Source organism: Haliotis asinina, chromosome 15 (assembly GCF_037392515.1).
Source record: "Haliotis asinina isolate JCU_RB_2024 chromosome 15, JCU_Hal_asi_v2, whole genome shotgun sequence".
In the NCBI taxonomy this organism is placed as follows: Eukaryota; Metazoa; Mollusca; class Gastropoda; order Lepetellida; family Haliotidae; genus Haliotis; species Haliotis asinina.
This window is the reverse complement of record NC_090294.1, coordinates 8,117,633-8,136,305: the sequence shown is the minus strand read 5'-3', so window position 1 is coordinate 8,136,305 and position 18,673 is coordinate 8,117,633. Positions and strand designations below refer to the sequence as shown.

General features: G+C 41.4%; 1 protein-coding gene across 2 annotated transcripts in view; it reads left to right on the top strand.

Annotated features, from left to right (window-relative positions):
* Positions 1–18,673, top strand: part of LOC137265161 (dynactin subunit 1-like) — a 37,497-nt gene that overhangs the window by 15,943 nt on the left and 2,881 nt on the right. The window contains exons 20-32 of one of the 2 annotated variants that reach the window (XM_067800485.1): positions 1,254–1,385; positions 1,826–1,909; positions 2,339–2,401; positions 2,627–2,729; positions 3,849–3,872; positions 8,721–8,820; positions 9,230–9,323; positions 11,942–12,070; positions 12,764–12,906; positions 13,814–13,956; positions 14,468–14,532; positions 14,828–14,899; positions 18,278–18,433. In XM_067800485.1, the coding sequence (XP_067656586.1) occupies positions 1,254–1,385; positions 1,826–1,909; positions 2,339–2,401; positions 2,627–2,729; positions 3,849–3,872; positions 8,721–8,820; positions 9,230–9,323; positions 11,942–12,070; positions 12,764–12,906; positions 13,814–13,956; positions 14,468–14,532; positions 14,828–14,899; positions 18,278–18,433 (1,308 nt within the window). The remainder of the gene's footprint in view (positions 1–1,253; positions 1,386–1,825; positions 1,910–2,338; positions 2,402–2,626; positions 2,730–3,848; positions 3,873–8,720; positions 8,821–9,229; positions 9,324–11,941; positions 12,071–12,763; positions 12,907–13,813; positions 13,957–14,467; positions 14,533–14,827; positions 14,900–18,277; positions 18,434–18,673) is intronic. The other variant, XM_067800486.1, reaches the window with a different exon arrangement.

Below are 18,673 nucleotides of genomic sequence, written 5' to 3'. Positions count from 1 at the left end.
TATGAGTCCATGAGTGTTGGTATTTATACCTTTGAGTGTGTTTCCAGGGCACTTTTCCTCACAGGATGATTAAAATGCCATTCTTTAACATAAGTTTACAGCAGTCACTTTAACAGGGCACCTGGGTGTGTAACTTGTTCATAAGATGCATGTTTTAGAGTCATCCTTGATATATCGATGGTATACATTCCGATTTACCATACCTCACACATGTCACTTTCTGATTGTATTATTTTCAGTGTACCCCGCTTACAGGCGATGTAATACTTTCAATGTACACTGCTGGGATTTCTGAACTTTTCTAGTGCTCCATGGTAGTACTTCTTTGCCTCCAATAACATTGAATCACACATGAAGCACGGAAATTGCTAATGTTTTGCGATGGAAGGGTGATAACTCTAAGTCTGTTTACTTTGTGTTGTCTGCAAAATGGCATTCAACAGAAGTGCTTCAAACAGTTCAAAATTATAATTCAGGTGTTTGGTAAGATAAATATGTTGTTCACTTGTCCCTCGGGGTACATGAGCCCATGGACCCCTCGTGACCAGTGAACAACTTGTAATATCTCCTGGATGCATCTATGGCTCAGCCTGATAAATTTATTGCCTCCCTTGACTGGCTTTTTTTCGAAGCTGGTGTCTACACAGCTCACTTTTGCTTCTTATGTTTTCTATCCCATTACACTTCATGCAGGGGCACTTTTAAGAGGTAGGAGGAATTCTTGTATATATTTTTAAATTTTCGGACCTGTGAATTTGTATGAATCCCCCAAATCTGAGTGGCATGGTGAACAAACCTTTGGAGCTGTGTATCTATCTTCATTGACACTGGCAAGCTTAGTTGTAAGGGCAGCTCAGCCGATCGGCTTCTGTGAGGTTGCAAAGGGAGGTGATAAAATTACCCTCAGGCGGAGGGTATCCAGGGTATAGTGGAGATTAATTAGAATGCGTACCTTGGAGATATCGACGATGGTTTAGAGTCCGAATGCTAGTATTCTGATAATCTCTGATGACCTAGAACCCTATGTTGGTTAGTGTTCAGGTATTTTGGTGTCTGTGAGTGAGACTCAAGGTGTCTGTGATTGTTAAACAAAATGTGTCCCATAGACGGAGAGCCTAGGCATTCTGGAGTTTGTGTTAGGACACATGGATATCTCATGGACTTGGAAACTTGAAACATAATGTGTTGTCTGCTGTGTCTGTTAAAGGGATGTTTCCACGGTTATGTACAGTTTACACACTTGTTGTCTGCAGCAACTGTACAGTGTGCACCTTGTGAATGAGAAGATGGACTGTACGACACTGCTGTCGGACCAGGTGAAGCAGGTGCTGAGTGCCTGTGACTGCATCACCACCGACATCACTCGTCTCAAGATCCTCCTCATGGTAATGCTCCTCTTCTTACTGTTGTTAGCATCTATAGATCGTTTTTATATTGCATTGTCATATATAGTTAAACCCTTTTTGATTTAATTACTAGTTTTAGATTCATATGTGATAATCTAGTTATTTTCCTGTCCTTTGTTGACAGGTTTTTATAATTTACCATTAGTTTCTATGTACAACAATTAATTGTTCTCATCACGATATAGCTGAAATTTAGCTGATGTGCCTTTAAATTTGAACTCACTCACTCCTCTTGTTACTCAGCCTCTTAATGTTTGTGTTGCACCTGTGTAGCATTTCTATTGGGGGTCATCTTTGTACAGAGACTGGCAGACAGTAGTTTTTATTCAAAGAAGTGTTAACTCATTTTACTGAGCATATGATTTACAGAGACAAGATAGCAGCTTGTCTAGGTGCTGATTTAGTATATCTTGTTTCAGCCAGGACAGGAGCAGAGTGAGTTCTCCATCCTACTGCGTGATTTGGAGACGTGCAACAATGATGCTCGCATGTGTGCCAGAAAGGTATGTATAACACAAGCGTCCTATTCCTAGATTGCGGTTTTAAGAAGGCCACAGTTAACCACATAAGAAAAGCAAGATTTCTGGTTGTCCACTTTTTTCTTGTGAATGACATGATGTTTGGAGAGTGTGCTTGATCCTTCACAATAAAGAAATTACCTGACATACATAATCTTGCTTTTCTTATGTATTCCACTTCTAAATGCCCTTCAAAGATTGTGTTAGCCTCATAGCTGCAAAATATCCTATACTCTGAAAAGTGAAACAGTATTCTTGAAAAGTGATATTATAACCATAAATAAGGCCCTTTGAGCATTCTCAGTTCAGTTGTCTTAAGCAGTGTCCCTGCATTATGACACAATGGCCGTGAGTTTAATATGTTAAATCACTGAATATTGAAATGTATGTAAAAGTCGGTGTTATGTATTTTAGATCAAGCGACGACTCCCACAGGAAGGTTCAGCCATCATCACACCACTGATGTTTGGAAAAGAGGTAATGTATGAAAAATGTGTTTGACTTGTTTTGTTAGAATGATTTGACAGTCTAACCTCTTTGTGGAGCAGTCACATAGATGTTGAATGCGATGTCCTTTGTAAAATATGATTATTTAAATGTACTGTAATTGATAAGAATATAAATTATAATTTTAGATTGTGAGGGTTTCTGTGCTGATGTAAATCCTGATCTTCCACTGATTCCTTGATGTCTCATCCTCAGGTCATTGAGCTGTTGCAGTCATGCACAAAGAATGTTTCCCATGTGGCCAAGTCACTGATCCACATTGCTAGTGGGGGCATGCAGCAGGCATCAGTCATGACAGGTAGGTGTCACTTAGACTCAGTCAGGGGCATTAGTTCTGTGTTGTGACAGGTAGTGTCACTGAGGCACTGTAGGAGACATTAGTTGTGTGTCAGGAGAGGTAGGTGTTACTGAGCCTCAGCAGGAGGCATTTGTCTTGTATCGTGGCAGGTAGGTGTCACTGAGACACAGTGGGGGCAATAGTTGTATGTTATGACAGGTAGGTGTCAGTGAGACACAGTGGGGGACATTAGTCATGTGTCATGACAGGTAGGTATCACCTAGACATAGTCAGGGGCATTAGTTGTATGTCATGACAGGTAGTGTCATTGAGACACAGTGGAGACCTTGTGCCATGGCAGGTAGGTGTCGGTGAGGCATTTGTCTTGTGCTGTGGCAGGTATCTGTCACTGAGGGGGCACAGTGGGGACAATAGTTGTATGTCATGACAGGTAGGTGTCACTGAGACACAGCAGGGGGTATTGGTCATGTGTCAGGACAGGTAAGTGTTGACTAGACACAGTGGGGGGCATAGGTTGTGTGTTGTATATGTTAGACACTAAATTCCCTCTGTGTGATCTGCTACTGCACATTTTGTTTGTTGTCATAAGTACTATTGATGTATCATATTTTTTATGACAATTACTACATCAAAAAACATCCTAAGTTGCTCCTTTATGTAATTGTCCAACATTCATGTAAATCTGAGTATACTTTGGGTGACTGTCTATTTTAACTGTTTTCATTTGTGTGTGTTATTTTGCTTTTTTATGTTTGACTATCCTTTGGTTTATTTCCACACTTTATTTCAGGTTCATTATCTAATGTTATCTGACAAAAAAATATAATCCTGATTCAGATGATTGGCTATTTGATTTTTAATTTCTTCTGCACATTTGTTCATCAGATAAGAAATAATTTAATAGCAGGTACTATATTCGGGAGGAGTGGCCAGTTGTCATCAGTCATTTCAGATGCATTCAGCGACAGAGTGGAAATTACTCACGAGTCAAACCTGAATGTGTCGGTACTAGAATGATTAAATCTCAAGACAAATAATGGACCAATGCTGTTGTTGTTTTTGCTGTGATTACATCAGCTTTGTTTACGTTGCTAATGGCTGACATGTCTTGATTCTCAGCCGGGAACCTGGAGGCATATTCGGGTAACTTGCTTACCATGTCCATCTTGCCTGATATCGACAGTTCTCAGATAGCTGCTTGCTTTGTACTGTCTTGATGCAGTCTTCCTTTATTTTACCTTGTTATAGTCATTGAGATTCTACAACTCTGATCTCCCTCAAGTTGTGAAAACACTTTGATTATGTGCCCCAAAACAACCAGTCTTATTTGTTTTGATCATAGTTTTGATCATAGATACTGGGTTAAAGTTGTTGCCAGTAAAAGGTGACTAAATGGTGGCCATACCAGGTGACCTGGTTGATGATTGTGTTATTGTTCTTTAAGATGTGAATAGTTGCTCACAATGTCAACCACTGGATTGTCTCACCTGGAACATATACCTGGATCATTGTTCCAGAAGAGCATTGTTAGTAAATGTACAACAAACGAACAAGTAATATTTTATCTGAGTGAACTAAATTTGACTAATATGCAGCTTGGTTTTTCATTTACTGATTTGTCAATTTACCTGAAGTGAAGTTGTGGATGTTGGGTTTTATGTTTGTGAAAGGAAGCCTTCTGTAATGATCACCATGGAGATTTGATATTCTGTGGGTGTTGACTGGTGTTGACATTCCTAAGCTCAAAGCACTGAAATACCAGGAGGTGAAACTGTAACTTATCGTAACATGATAGACGATAATGGATGATTCCGGATGTTAATAAACAAAATTAGAGAAAACAATTATGTGAAAGATTACAGTTTTTAAAAAAGGCAGATAATTTACTGAAGGCCACAAGGGCTTGCAAATATTTGAAACCGCCAGCCTAATACAGTAACAGCTGGTGCTTGGCCTCCAGGCTGGCGCTAATTTCGAACATGGATCACTCGTGGGTATGCATCCAGACATTACTCTGTATCCTGATTCACTGAAATCTGTTGATGATCAATGGAAACAATATTTGATTGACAGGGTGTCTTAGGTATGTGTCAGGAGTCTCAGGACAAACAAAGACGAGAGATCAGAGTTGTGAATGTCCATGGCTATGCATGATGTGTTGGACCATATTATTAGACCATGTTATGTAGATCCAATATGTTTGTCATATCTTGGTGTATTGTTCATGTTCTGTCATCTCTGAGACATATGCCAGCCTTGTCTACTATATCTCTCTTAGACATGAGTCAGCTATGTCCATGTACATCTTCTATGGTGACGTTTTTGTTTTTCAGATCTGACACTAATAATTCTGAATCAATATTTTTGCTTTGTCTGCACAATATTTCCTGCACACATATTAACTTTGTGAGGTTGTAACAGTCCTAAAGCAGTTACACCTTTTGTCATTTGTATTTTCTCTTTACTGTTTTGTCTCAAATGTTCATTAAGTTTGGACCACATGGAAATTGTTCTGCCAGAAATTTGTTGTCAAATCAGACCAGTATTACACTGAAATTGTATGGACAGTCTTGTAAATAATGGTGAAATAGTGCTTTAGGAGTTGAAACAGGTTTTTATTGTTACTGTAAGTGAGAATGAGCTTTGTGACACTGAACTCCTTTGCAATGAGGAATTTATTGACTCAGAATTGTTCTGTTAGTGCAGACATCCTCAGTATACTAACTGTTCTTGTCCATCAGAGGTCTGACTATGCATACTGCCTGCCGTGAGGACTTTCCATCAAGTCTGATCCTGCACAATGTCAACAACAGCTTGAGAAGCTGGTCCTTGACCTTGATGTTATGTTATTGTAGTGTAGGAGTTACCTCCCTTTATTTCCTTTCCTGTTGCCTCTTACCAACCATGTAACAAAGCAAAATGTGTGCATATCATGAGATGCATCGCACATATAGTGTGTGCCTTAGCTGACTGAGACTCAGTCAATATGGTAATAATATATAATTTTGATAGTAGCAAACAAACCCATTTTAAAGGAAAAGGAGCCCCAAGGGCGACCAGAGATTTAGAACCGGAGGAAATCTAGACTTTCTTCATTTTAGGCTTTAGCACGCAGAGAAGGCTTGGCAGTAGGTAAAATAATGTGGTTCAGGGACTGTGACAGAGACTGTTGAAGCAAGAGTAGAGTAACATTCAGCCTTAGAAGTTTGTATTATTTAGGTGGCGTCCAAATTATTAATGTAAACCTTGTTTGAGAAGGTTGTAACAGTCTATATAATAAATGCTGAAAATGGTTCTGAAGGCAAAATTTCGCTGAGTAGATATTCGTCATGATGTTATGAACTGTGCCTTTCCATATGCTTTTAATTTCACCAATTCTTTCAGTTGAATTATCTGGAAGAGTTGGATTTGTGTTCCATGTTTCAAACACCAAGTTTACAGAGGCAAAGGTTTCAAAAAATCAGGGGAGGTAACTCTGTATCTGGATAGTAGATGTATTTTCGATACATGATCTTGTCCATATATTTGTGTATTTACTAACACTTGGAGCCCTAATCATCATCACAATCATCATTTTCATCAAATGAGGTTTCCTGTTTGCAGCCAGTGATATCCTTTGTTTCTGTTTTCACCTTTGTGTTTTGTATTGATGTGCCACAATCTCCCACTTTACAGAGAGGGAAAAAAAAGGCAAGGATGAGGTATTTCTTTACTAACTGTAGCTGAGCGGGACGCAGGTGGTTGTTGAGCTTCATCATCCATGGGGCATATAGACTATGCAGACTAGTAAATATCTGGCAGACTTGTGTCCATAACACATACATACTTAATACAGCTTACTAAACTTACATTGCTGCTTAGTCCTTGTTTACATATAATTACATTCACCGTGGTGGAAAGTTCCTCTGCCATATCTACAAGACCCAGAAAGTTTCAAGATTTCATAGATTTCTCTTTATTTATTAATATGATGACATGACAAAAGTTATAGAACTAGTTTCAGCAGAATTTGAATTTAGTCTCTTTTAGTCTCACAGCTTTAGCTTCACATATGAGGCAACTAATGGAGTGAGCTGGTCAGACTGATTTGGTTGGTGCAGGTTTTTTTTCTCAGTTTTTTTAAGCTAAGATTGATGGTTATGACTGCATTATCTGGTCTAGTTTGGGATCTTATAGCTTGAATAGTGGGGACTGGGGCATTAGTAAACAAACAAACAAACATGCAGCCTCATGTTTTTGCCTTCAGTGTTCAAGTTCTTGATACTAATGGGTCCCAGCTACTTACGCTGGTCATGAGATCTGACTAATCAAATCACTATGTGTGACTATGAAGACACTGAATGGCTATCACAGTATCAGTACCTACAGGCCTTAGTCACAGCGGTGGGGTAGCTGGAGGCTTAAAGCATCTGCTCATCACACTGAAGACCTGGGTTCGATTCCCCACATGGACACAATGTGAAAGGCCCATTGCTGTTGTCCTGTACTGTAATATTGCTGGCACCAACTGGAATGTAGTATTGTGTCATAAACAAGAAACAGCTGAGTTCAACATATTCCTGGAAGTAGTTGATCACAAGGAGAAACACTTGCTCCTTCTTGTATAGTAGATCTTCCTACAGATACTCCACAAACCTTCACATCTTAATGAAAGGAAAGCTGTACTTTGTTAAAGCGGAAATGGGCAAATTCTGCCACCTGGCTTCACCAATATTTACTTTCCATGTATTGTGAGGCACCAGATTTGCTACATCATATTGACATCACATTCAAGTACAGCTTTAACTTACCCAGGACAGACTAAGTGAATAGAATCATGATATGGTTCCAGAATTTGTATTTGGGAAGATCACATTAAAGCTTCACAGATCAGTTGTGGCGGCCTAATGGCATGCCATGACCTTCTTAAATTGATGACATGGTTGCCTGACAGAGTTCTGGCAATGTGGCAATGAGTGCAAATGCCAGTTGCGGCATTTAGACTGGGCAGATGGTTATCATTGGATCATTATCATGTACTAATGGTATGCATGTTATGAATGCAGAATCCTCTGTGGTGCTACTAACCTGCATGATGGCAGCTACCACGTAGCTTTTGCGCAATTACTGTAACTGGGGCACCATTCTCTTGGACTAGCCAGAGGGCAAGGTGTTGTGCTTTAGGGTATTTAGGGAGCACCACTCCATATATAGTAAGTTTAGAGTACAGGTTAAAATGTAATATTTGTTTTTGAGGAAATGTTAGTAAAGATGACAAAATGTTTAAAATAAGTTTGACTAAATCTCTTCTAGTAATATATCCAGGCATCTTTTCAAGTCTTTGGTGAGTGTAGTGTAATATGTAGTCTTGAAAGTAGCATTTTACACTTTGTCAATTTACAACGTTTTGTTTGGCAAGTGAGTGGAATTAGTGTTAGTGGAGTGGCAGAAGTGAGAAGGCACCCCACCCTTCCTCACCCTCACAGCGCTACAAACTTACTCTCATTTTATAACATCTTAATCGACTCTTAATTCAGTTATATCTTTAATCATTGCTGCATCATTTCCTCAACATTTGTGTCCGTGTTATCATAACTGTGACATCAGTAATCATAACATTTCATACAGTATATGTTAAAGACAGACATTGTGTCTCTTTATCACCCGAGGGGTATAATGTCTCTCTATGTCTGTCCACTACAAGAAGAGCTGGGTAAAATCTGCATTCTCATGACTTAATATCTCATAGGATATGATGTGGTTTTAGTTGTTGTTAGCAAGACAAGATTCTACAGAAGATGGAGTATGAGTATGTTGAGGACAAAAGTAAAAGTGTCTGTTCAGGACATGGTGCATTATTCACCCAGTATGCGCCTATGTCATGATACGGCCAGATATTTACTGGATGATGCGCTAGTGTCATGATACTGCCGAACATGTGCTGGTAGATATTTATTACTTGGCTTGATGTTAACTAGATGATGTACTAACTGACATTCACAATCTGTCCAGATGCTGAAGGTCTCATGCCCAAGAAGCTGGAGGAGCTTGCATACCAGGCAACAGACCGGGTCTACGGCAAGGAAGACAGTGGACCCTATGAGTGTCTGAGGTCAGTCAAGGGTGTAGGGTAGTCCAGTTAAGGCAGCAGACTGGCACACCATGGGTTTGAGAACACTAATTGTTAGTGTTCCCTGGTGTAAATACTGTGAAAGTGGTATGGTATGGACATAAAACCATGGTTTGCGTATTTACAAGCAGCTGTGATATAACTGAGTGTATACTTCAACGTGGAATAACTTGTTACATTTTTGTCTGGAAATGTATGTACTGGCTTCAAGGATTGTCGGAGATGTAGGGTAATGTGTGAAGCCCATTCCTGGTGACTCTGCCATGATATTGCTGAAATGTTGCTGAAAGTAAAACCATAATCACTCACTCATTTCAAGGATTGTCACTTTGATTCTGTATCCTCTTGATGTAATTAGTGGCAGAGTATGATATGTGTCCTGTGATTGCAGACACTCATTTGGTATTGTGGTTGGGACGATGAACAAGCTGGCCAATGCCATGGAGAATGGAGAGTATGACTTTGATGGCACCAGAGACATGACGGTATGTATGGTCTTGTGTGATATCTGTTGATTGTCCACAGGATATCGAGTTCCAGCAGCTGGACAAACATTGCAGGACATTCACACAGAGGTCACGACCTCGAAACGAATTCCAACGTCATCTAAACCTACAGACATGAAGATGTACTTTAAAATTTGATGTTGTGACAATGTATGTTCCAGCTGGGGAGTCCTGTTTGAGCTCTGCATGACAACATGTACTGTCATTGTAATCCAATTATTTACTTATTGTTAGTCTCAGTTGTATTGAGTGAAACACAGCAGAAATATATATGATAGTTGGAATGTTGTGAAAATATATACAACTTTCTAGCAGTGTTTGAAATTAAGGCAAGGGTACTTGTCTTATGCTATTGTTTTAAGTCAAAAACTCAGGTTGAATGAATTACCATGACAACAAATCCCACTAGACCAAAGTTCCCCCTTAATTTCAAACACTGACTGGGAGTGAGATGTTTGTCGACAGTTGATTTCACTCTTAGCTGACAAGATGGAAAGTTAAATTCCTTAACTTTAATTGTAACATGTCTGCACTACAGGATTGGCATTTGTTTAAGTGTGTGATATATTGACCTAGTGATCATAGAACTAAGAAGATCGTAACTCCCATGTTTTAAGATAGACTTACGACAGTTATAGAGCTATGATCGGTTTGTATAGTGGAACTCTAACCTTCAGTGATCCATGTGCCCCTCATATGCATGGTAGTGTTAGACTAGGTACACACGTCTGATGGCCTTGATTTTTTCTGGTGGTGAGAGCATGTCCTGTTAGGTCCATACTCGTATTTAGTTTCCCACACTGTGAGAAAGATTTGTTGGACCAATAATGTGGCCATTCTACGTGATGGTTTTGAGAAGTCATATTTGTAACCCTACCAATATTCCCATGCCATTGTTTTCCAGCCATCAGGATTTATTACTTCGTCCAAACCAGTGGTAACATTCACATGTGTATTGTAATTTGGATAAATATCTTTTCGTTTGTACGCCAAAACACAATAAATAATTGTCAACTATTGCATGTTAACTTTCTCATGCAGTGAAAATAAGAATAGTGTTAATTTCAGTTTGATTGTCTTCCTGGACTTGTTTTAATTGCTTCTTTTCAAGTTTTCCAGTGTAAAACATTTGGTTCATCTTGCATGAGACTTATAAGTGTAATATGTTGATTACAACAGTGTCATGCCAGCTTGAATGTATCTTAATTTCCATGACAACAGTGTGGTATCAGCTTGTAATCAACAGTGTGTCCATGAGTACAGTGTAATGTCCCTATTCAGCATATGACAAAAGTGTGGCTATCTGCTTATCACCATCCATGACTACAGTGTAATTTCAGTCTTTGTTGGCATTGTTTCCATGACAACAGTGTGGCTATCTGCTTCTTATCAACATCCATGAGTACAATGTAATGTCAGTCTTTGTTGGCATTGTTTCCATGACAACAGTGTGGCTATCTGCTTCTTACTAACATCCATGACTACAATGTAATGTCAGTCTTTGTTTGGCATTGTTTCCATGACAAGTAGTGGACAAGTTGATTGTGAGATGTGTGTTTGCATGCAGCTTTAATTGTCAGGTGGTGAGATGGCATTGTAATGGTTGTCTTAAGGTAGGGCTCAACAGGCTCAACATGGCAGATCCAGGCTCGAATAGGTCTTCAGCAACCCATGCCTGCCTCAAAAGGTGACTAATGGGATTGGGTGGTCAGGTTAGCAGACTTGGTTGATACATGACATCAGTTCCTGTTTGCTCAGATTGATGCTCATGATGTTGAACACTTGATTGTCGGGTCCAGACTCAATTATTTACAGACTGCTGCCATATAGCTGGAATATTGCTGAGTGCTGCGTAAAACTAAACTCACTCACTCACTCAACATGGCACCAAGAATTGTTAGTCCCAACCCTTAGATAGTGTGTTAAAGTATAATTAGATAGCAGACATGAGGAATAAATGGCTATTACAAACTGGATGATGAAATCAATGATGTTTTTCAAGTATTATTGTGATTAGAATTTTGGAAAAAAATTTACAGCATTATGTTCCTTAATTCTTGAATGGCAGGCCTTTAAACAACATTAGATTAACTCATTTGTTCATAGGATTACCCTAGATTAAAGTTCTAGACTTATGTACTCATCCAGATAACATTACCTGCACTCACTCACTCTCTCACCCACTGTTGGGGGCGGCAGTGTAGTGTAGTGGTTAAATCATTCGCTCATCATGTTGAAGACCCAGATTCGATTCCCCACATGGGTACAATGTGGGAAGCCCATTTCTGGTGACCCCAAAATATTGCTAAAAGCAGCTTAAAACTAAAGTCACTCACTCACTCGTAGATGATAAACCTTCCGATTACTTTACATTCTCTAACTCTTGTGTAAAAACCCTGGCATTTGACTGGCTTTTGACCTCTCATTTACTCACTCAGTCGAAACCCCAAGATTATCAGATACCATTCTCTACTACTAGCGTGTTTTAGGGTATGATGTCTAGCTGCAATATTTCTTCAGACCACATTAGCTGTTTGTGTCTGGAATGAGTTGTCTCTCTTGACTGTACCTACATTGTCTGTGATTTCTCTCACCAGGTGGTGCCACCAGTCAAGCAGCGTGCTAACACAGTTAGATCCCAGATTGCCGACATTGAGGTCATGAAGTTCAAGATGGATGCCAAAGACGAAGACATGAAGGAACTGAAGAAACAACTGCGACTCAAGGTAAGATGCAGGCCATGACTATTGAAACAGATTCGTCTAGTTCCTAACAGGAAGCACTTACTTCTTTCTACACACAGAGTATTTGTATTTCACATGATTTACATCCTTCTTTGTGTCTAAAGGAGAGATCTTTGTGTTTACCAACTTCTGTATCCTGATGACAGAAAGAGAGAGCTGTGAGCATGTTATTATATGTCCTTTAAAGGATATTATATGAGTGCCCATGTCATACCAGACGAGTGCCTAAATGTTGGTATTTCCCGAGCGAGTTTGAGAGATATACCAATACTTAGGCACGAGTGTCGTAAACATAGTATGTTATGGGCACGAATACAATATTCTGTTTATTACACTGAGGAAAATAAACCCAAATCTATTTTCAAACATGGGTTGACTACCTGCCGACTCTGCATGTAGAACGCAAAGTCACAGAAGAACCATGACATGGCAGATGCAGATGTGGCTGATCGCTCATGACGTCATGTCACTATGACAAGGTGATGCTATATCGTATAAAAACTATGACCCCCCCGATATGTTCGCCCTCATAGGTAATAAACTACTATATGTTAGTTCTCCCACCTCATGACGTTCAAAGTGATATTTAGCCCAAGGGCATTGTATAAAAAATATGAACCCCGTTATGTTCGGGGTATTAAATGTGTATATGCACTTCTCCTTGCATTTTCCCAGCAAGAAGAGCTCAGTGAGCAGCAGGTCCGAGTGGAGCTGGTTGAGAAGAAGTTGGAAAATGCCTCCAAGGATGGTGACAGTCGTGTGGACAAGATACAGAGGAAGCTAGATGAGCTGAACATCAGCATGAAGAAGAAAGAGAAGTAAGTGGTGTCTGATTGAGAAGTGACCCGTGAAGGTCCCGGGGTAGAATAGGCCTTCAGGAACCAATGCTTGCCATAAAAGGTGACTATACTTGTCGTAAGAGGTGACTAATGGGATTGGGTGTTCAGGCTTGGTGACTTGGTTGTCACATGTCATCAGTTCCCAGTTGCACAGATCGATGTGCATGTTGTTGGTCACTGGATTGTCTAGTCCAGACTTGATTATTTACAGACCGCCACCATATAGCTGGAATATTGCTGAGTGTGGCGTAAAACTCACTCACTCACTCACTGGGAAGTAGCTGGTGTCTGAAGATGGAAACTTAGATAGTTGATTACTAGAGGTGCTCTCTTTTCACCTCATATCATAGATCAGCCAGACAGGTAGATATGAGCTGCATTGGATGATGTTTTGGTAGGACTTAGGGAATTTTCACAGTACACAAACTTTGAGCTGACTTGTAAGCATCATGTTATACCTGGACAGCAAGAGCCTCCCTCAGACATTCATGTGTTTGTTTCCTTATTCCATGCCTTAACCAAAGATGTCATTGTTGTAGTTAATCACTCACTCAACCACCAAGAATGGAGTGCAGGGTTTACAGATCTCTGTTATGGACAGGACCCAAACTCTCCTGCTTGCTGTAACAACTGATCCACCTTTGACTTTATGGTGATGGTGTGACTTGACTTGTCAGTATTTGTTGCACACATAAATTGTTAATCATGCCATTGTTTTCACTGACCCACACTGTAAACATTTACAGTCCACAGTCTGTATCGATATTACAGTGATAATGCTGGCTGCAGTAAACTTGATGGAGCAGACTTTACAGGTTCCTCTCTCACTGGAGTTGTTATTTAGTCCTCCAGTGGCACAGTGTCTTACCTGATGTTGATGTTGCAGGGAGTTTGAGGAGACGATGGACACGCTGCAAAGTGACATTGACACCCTGGAGCAGGAGAAGCTGGAGTTGAAAGATAGGTTGAAGGTGTTGTCCAAGAAGACCCTCCTGGAGGGACTGACCAGACAGTCCTCGGGCCAGACAGGTGGGTGATAGGATGGTCAGACAGGTGGGTTGGAAGTGGTTGGACAGGTGGGTGATGGTGTGGTGAGATACGTGGGTTATAGGATGGTAGAACATGTAAGTGATGAGCCGATTGGAAAGGTTGGTTTAAGGGATTGGACAGGTGGGTAAAGGACCTGTTGGACAGGTTAGTTGCAAAGGGTCGGACAGATGGGTGATGGGGAGGTGAGACAGGTGTATGATGGGCTTGTTGGCCAGATGGGTGGCAAGGGGTTGGACAAGTGTGTGATGGGGAGGTCACAGAGGTGTTTGACAAAGGGTTTGACAGGTCATTGATAGGGTGTAGGACAGGTGGGTGATGGGGTTCAAGGGTGTTGGACAGGTTGGCGATGGGGTAGATGGACAGATGGGTGGCAATGGGTTCTTACAGATGAGTGGTAAGGGTGTTTTGCCCTATTGTTTGCACAGACTCCCTGCTATGAAGAAGTCAGGGAGGACTGGATTCCAGTAGTGATTTGTGTTGTGTGTTTCAGGTGCAGCCTCTACAGGCGGTGGAGTGGAGGCACCCATGCAGGACTCTCCGATCCTGCTGCAACAGGTGAGCCTTGCCAGGGGTGTCTCAGGATGTGGCTAAATGGCAAACAGCATTCTTTATTTGCTGAAGAAATTGTCAAAAATGAAACTGTGATAATTGAATTGTGAAGATCTGAAAACAGTTCCATGTTTTCTTGATGGTTAATAGTTAAACAGCTGTTGTCACTGGTTGTTTTAATGGAGAGTGAGATTGGATGATTTCAGGGTGCATGATTCAGCAAGGTACTTGAATCCATTTCATTCACAGTATACTTGTGGGAAATCTGTTTGTGTGAATGTTGCATTGTTTAATGTTTCAGAACAACTGCCTGCGAGAAGCATTGCGCTTTGTGAAGAGTGAAAACCTCCGTCTGAGAGCCTCCAAGATGAGGGTGAGTTAACATCTTCAGAACTGTCATCTGATATACTTTGGAACCACTGTCCATGGATGTGTTCTAAGAATCCTAGGACTCTTTGCAGTTGTGTTCTGTGACAAAAAAACTGTCAGTGATAAGGATACTGACCTGTTCTAAGACCACTAGTCTTCTCTGCTGATTTGTTTTAAGACCATCCCTCTCCTAAAATGTCTTGTGATGTCTTCTAAGACACCCTAGAGGTGTCTAGTGATGTGCTCTACGCCCACTAGAGGTGCCTAGTGGTTGTCTAGTAATGTGCTCTAAGCCCACTAGAGGTGTCTAGTGATGTGCTCTACGCCCACTGGAGGTGTCTAGTGGTTGTCTAGTAATGTGCTCTAAGCCCACTAAAGGTGTCGTCTAGTGATGTGCTCTATGCCCACTGGAGGTGTCTAGTGATGTGCTCTAAGCCCACTAGAGGTGTCTAGTGATGTGCTCTAAGCCCACTAGAGGTGCCTAGTGATGTGCTCTAAGCCCACTGGAGGTGTCTAGTGATGTGTTCTATGCCCACTGGAGGTGTCTAGTGATGTGCTCTAAGCCCACTGGAGGTGTCTAGTGATGTGCTCTATGCCCACTGGAGGTGTCTAGTGATGTGCTCTAAGCCCACTGGAGGTGTCTAGTGATGTGCTCTAAGCCCACTAGAGGTGTCTAGTGAAGTGCTCTAAGCCCACTAGAGGTGTCTAGTGATGTGCTCTAAGCCCACTGGAGGTGTCTAGTGATGTGTTCTATGCCCACTGGAGGTGTCTAGTGATGTGTTCTAAGACCCTCCAGAACTGTCTAGTGATGTGTTCTAAGACCCACCAGAACTGTCTAGTGATGTGTTCTAAGACCCTCCAGAACTGTCTAGTGATGTGTTCTAAGACCCTCCAGAACTGTCTAGTGATGTGTTCTAAGACCCTCCAGAACTGTCTAGTGATGTGTTCTAAGACCCTCCAGAACTGTCTAGTGATGTGTTCTAAGACCCACCAGAACTGTCTAGTGATGTGTTCTAAGACCCTCCAGAACTGTCTAGTGATGTGTTCTAAGACCCACCAGAACTGTCTAGTGATGTGTTCTAAGACCCTCCAGAACTGTCTAGTGATGTGTTCTAAGACCCTCCAGAACTGTCTAGTGATGTGTTCTAAGACCCTCCAGAACTGTCTAGTGATGTGTTCTAAGACCCTCCAGAACTGTCTAGTGATGTGTTCTAAGACCCTCCAGAACTGTCTAGTGATGTGTTCTAAGACCCACCAGAACTGTCTAGTGATGTGTTCTAAGACCCACCAGAACTGTCTTGTGATGTGTTCTAAGACCCTCCAGAACTGTCTAGTGATGTGTTGTAAGACCCTCCAGAACTGTCTAGTGATGTGTTCTAAGACCCACCAGAACTGTCTAGTGATGTGTTCTAAGACCCTCCAGAACTGTCTTGTGATGTGTTCTAAGACCCTCCAGAACTGTCTAGTGATGTGTTCTAAGACCCTCCAGAACTGTCTAGTGATGTGTTCTAAGACCCACCAGAACTGTCTAGTGATGTGTTCTAAGACCCTCCAGAACTGTCTTGTGATGTGTTCTAAGACCCTCCAGAACTGTCTAGTGATGTGTTCTAAGACCCACCAGAACTGTCTTGTGATGTGTTCTAAGACCCTCCAGAACTGTCTAGTGATGTGTTCTAAGACCCTCCAGAACTGTCTAGTGATGTGTTCTAAGACCCACCAGAACTGTCTAGTGATGTGTTCTAAGACCCTCCAGAACTGTCTTGTGATGTGTTCTAAGACCCTCCAAAACTGTCTAGTGATGTGTTCTAAGACCCTCCAGAACTGTCTAGTGATGTGTTCTAAGACCCTCCAGAACTGTCTAGTGATGTGTTCTAAGACCCTCCAGAACTGTCTAGTGATGTGTTCTAAGACCCACCAGAACTGTCTAGTGATGTGTTCTAAGACCCTCCAGAACTGTCTAGTGATGTGTTCTATGACCCACCAGAACTGTCTAGTGATGTGTTCTAAGACCCACCAGAACTGTCTAGTGATGTGTTCTAAGACCCACCAGAACTGTCTAGTGATGTGTTCTAAGACCCACCAGAACTGTCTTGTGATGTGTTCTAAGACCCCCCAGAACTGTCTAGTGATGTGTTTTAAGACCCTCCAGAACTGTCTAGTGATGTGTTCTAAGACCCACCAGAACTGTCTAGTGATGTGTTCTAAGACCCACCAGAACTGTCTTGTGATGTGTTCTAAGACCCTCCAGAACTGTCTAGTGATGTGTTCTAAGACCCTCCAGAACTGTCTAGTGATGTGTTCTAAGACCCACCAGAACTGTCTAGTGATGTGTTCTAAGACCCTCCAGAACTGCCTAGTGATGTGTTCTAAGACCCTCCAGAACTGTCTAGTGATGTGTTCTAAGACCCTCCAGAACTGTCTAGTGATGTGTTCTAAGACCCTCCAGAACTGTCTAGTGATGTGTTCTAAGACCCACCAGAAGTGTCTAGTGATGTGTTCTAAGACCCACCAGAACTGTCTTGTGATGTGTTCTAAGAACCTCCAGAACTGTCTAGTGATGTGTTCTAAGACCCTCCAGAACTGTCTAGTGATGTGTTCTAAGACCCTCCAGAACTGTCTAGTGATGTGTTCTAAGACCCACCAGAACTGTCTAGTGATGTGTTCTAAGACCCTCCAGAACTCCCTAGTGATGTGTTCTAAGACCCTCCAGAACTGTCTAGTGATGTGTTCTAAGACCCACCAGAACTGTCTAGTGATGTGTTCTAAGACCCTCCAGAACTGTCTAGTGATGTGTTCTAAGACCCTCCAGAACTGTCTAGTGATGTGTTCTAAGACCCTCCAGAACTGCCTAGTGATGTGTTCTATGACCCTCCAGAACTGTCTAGTGATGTGTTCTAAGACCCACCAGAACTGTCTAGTGATGTGTTCTAAGACCCTCCAGAACTGCCTAGTGATGTGTTCTAAGACCCACCAGAACTGTCTAGTGATGTGTTCTAAGACCCTCTAGAACTGTCTAGTGATGTGTTCTAAGACCCTCTAGAACTGTCTAGTGATGTGTTCTAAGACCCTCCAGAACTGTCTAGTGATGTGTTCTAAGACCCACCAGAACTGTCTAGTGATGTGTTCTAAGACCCTCCAGAACTGTCTAGTGATGTGTTCTAAGACCCACCAGAACTGCCTAGTGATGTGTTCTAAGACCCTCCAGAACTGTCTAGTGATGTGTTCTAAGACCCTCCAGAAGTGTCTGCTATTGTGTTCTATGGCACCTACAACTGTCATGTGATGTGTTCTAAGTGTTATATGTTTCCTGTCTGTTGATGTATTGTAAGATAAACCCACAGGCACAGGCATGTCACTGATTGAGGAACTTCTATTCTTGCAGAACCAGCTGGCTAGCTTGCCCCCACTCCGGGTCCCCACTAAACCAATGGGAATGGCCAACAAAACTGGTCATGTTGATATTGGTGATCTCCCTGAAAATGTCCCTGGCACAACAGAGCTGTCAAAACTGGCCAGGAAGACAGCTTCCCTTCTTGCAGTATGTTCAGTCCTTAGAATCACTTCTTTGCATGTTAATGGATATATATTTATTTGAATATGCTAGTGTATTTTTTTGCAAGGACAACCAGATTAGATGTAAATGTAAGGAAACTGTTGATATGCTAATGCTGATGTTTCATTCTTTTAAATATGTTAACAGACTCAGTGATAAGTGACATGCATGTATGATGACTGACCAGTTAGTTAGGTGTATTTTATGTTGAGCAATAATGTTTGC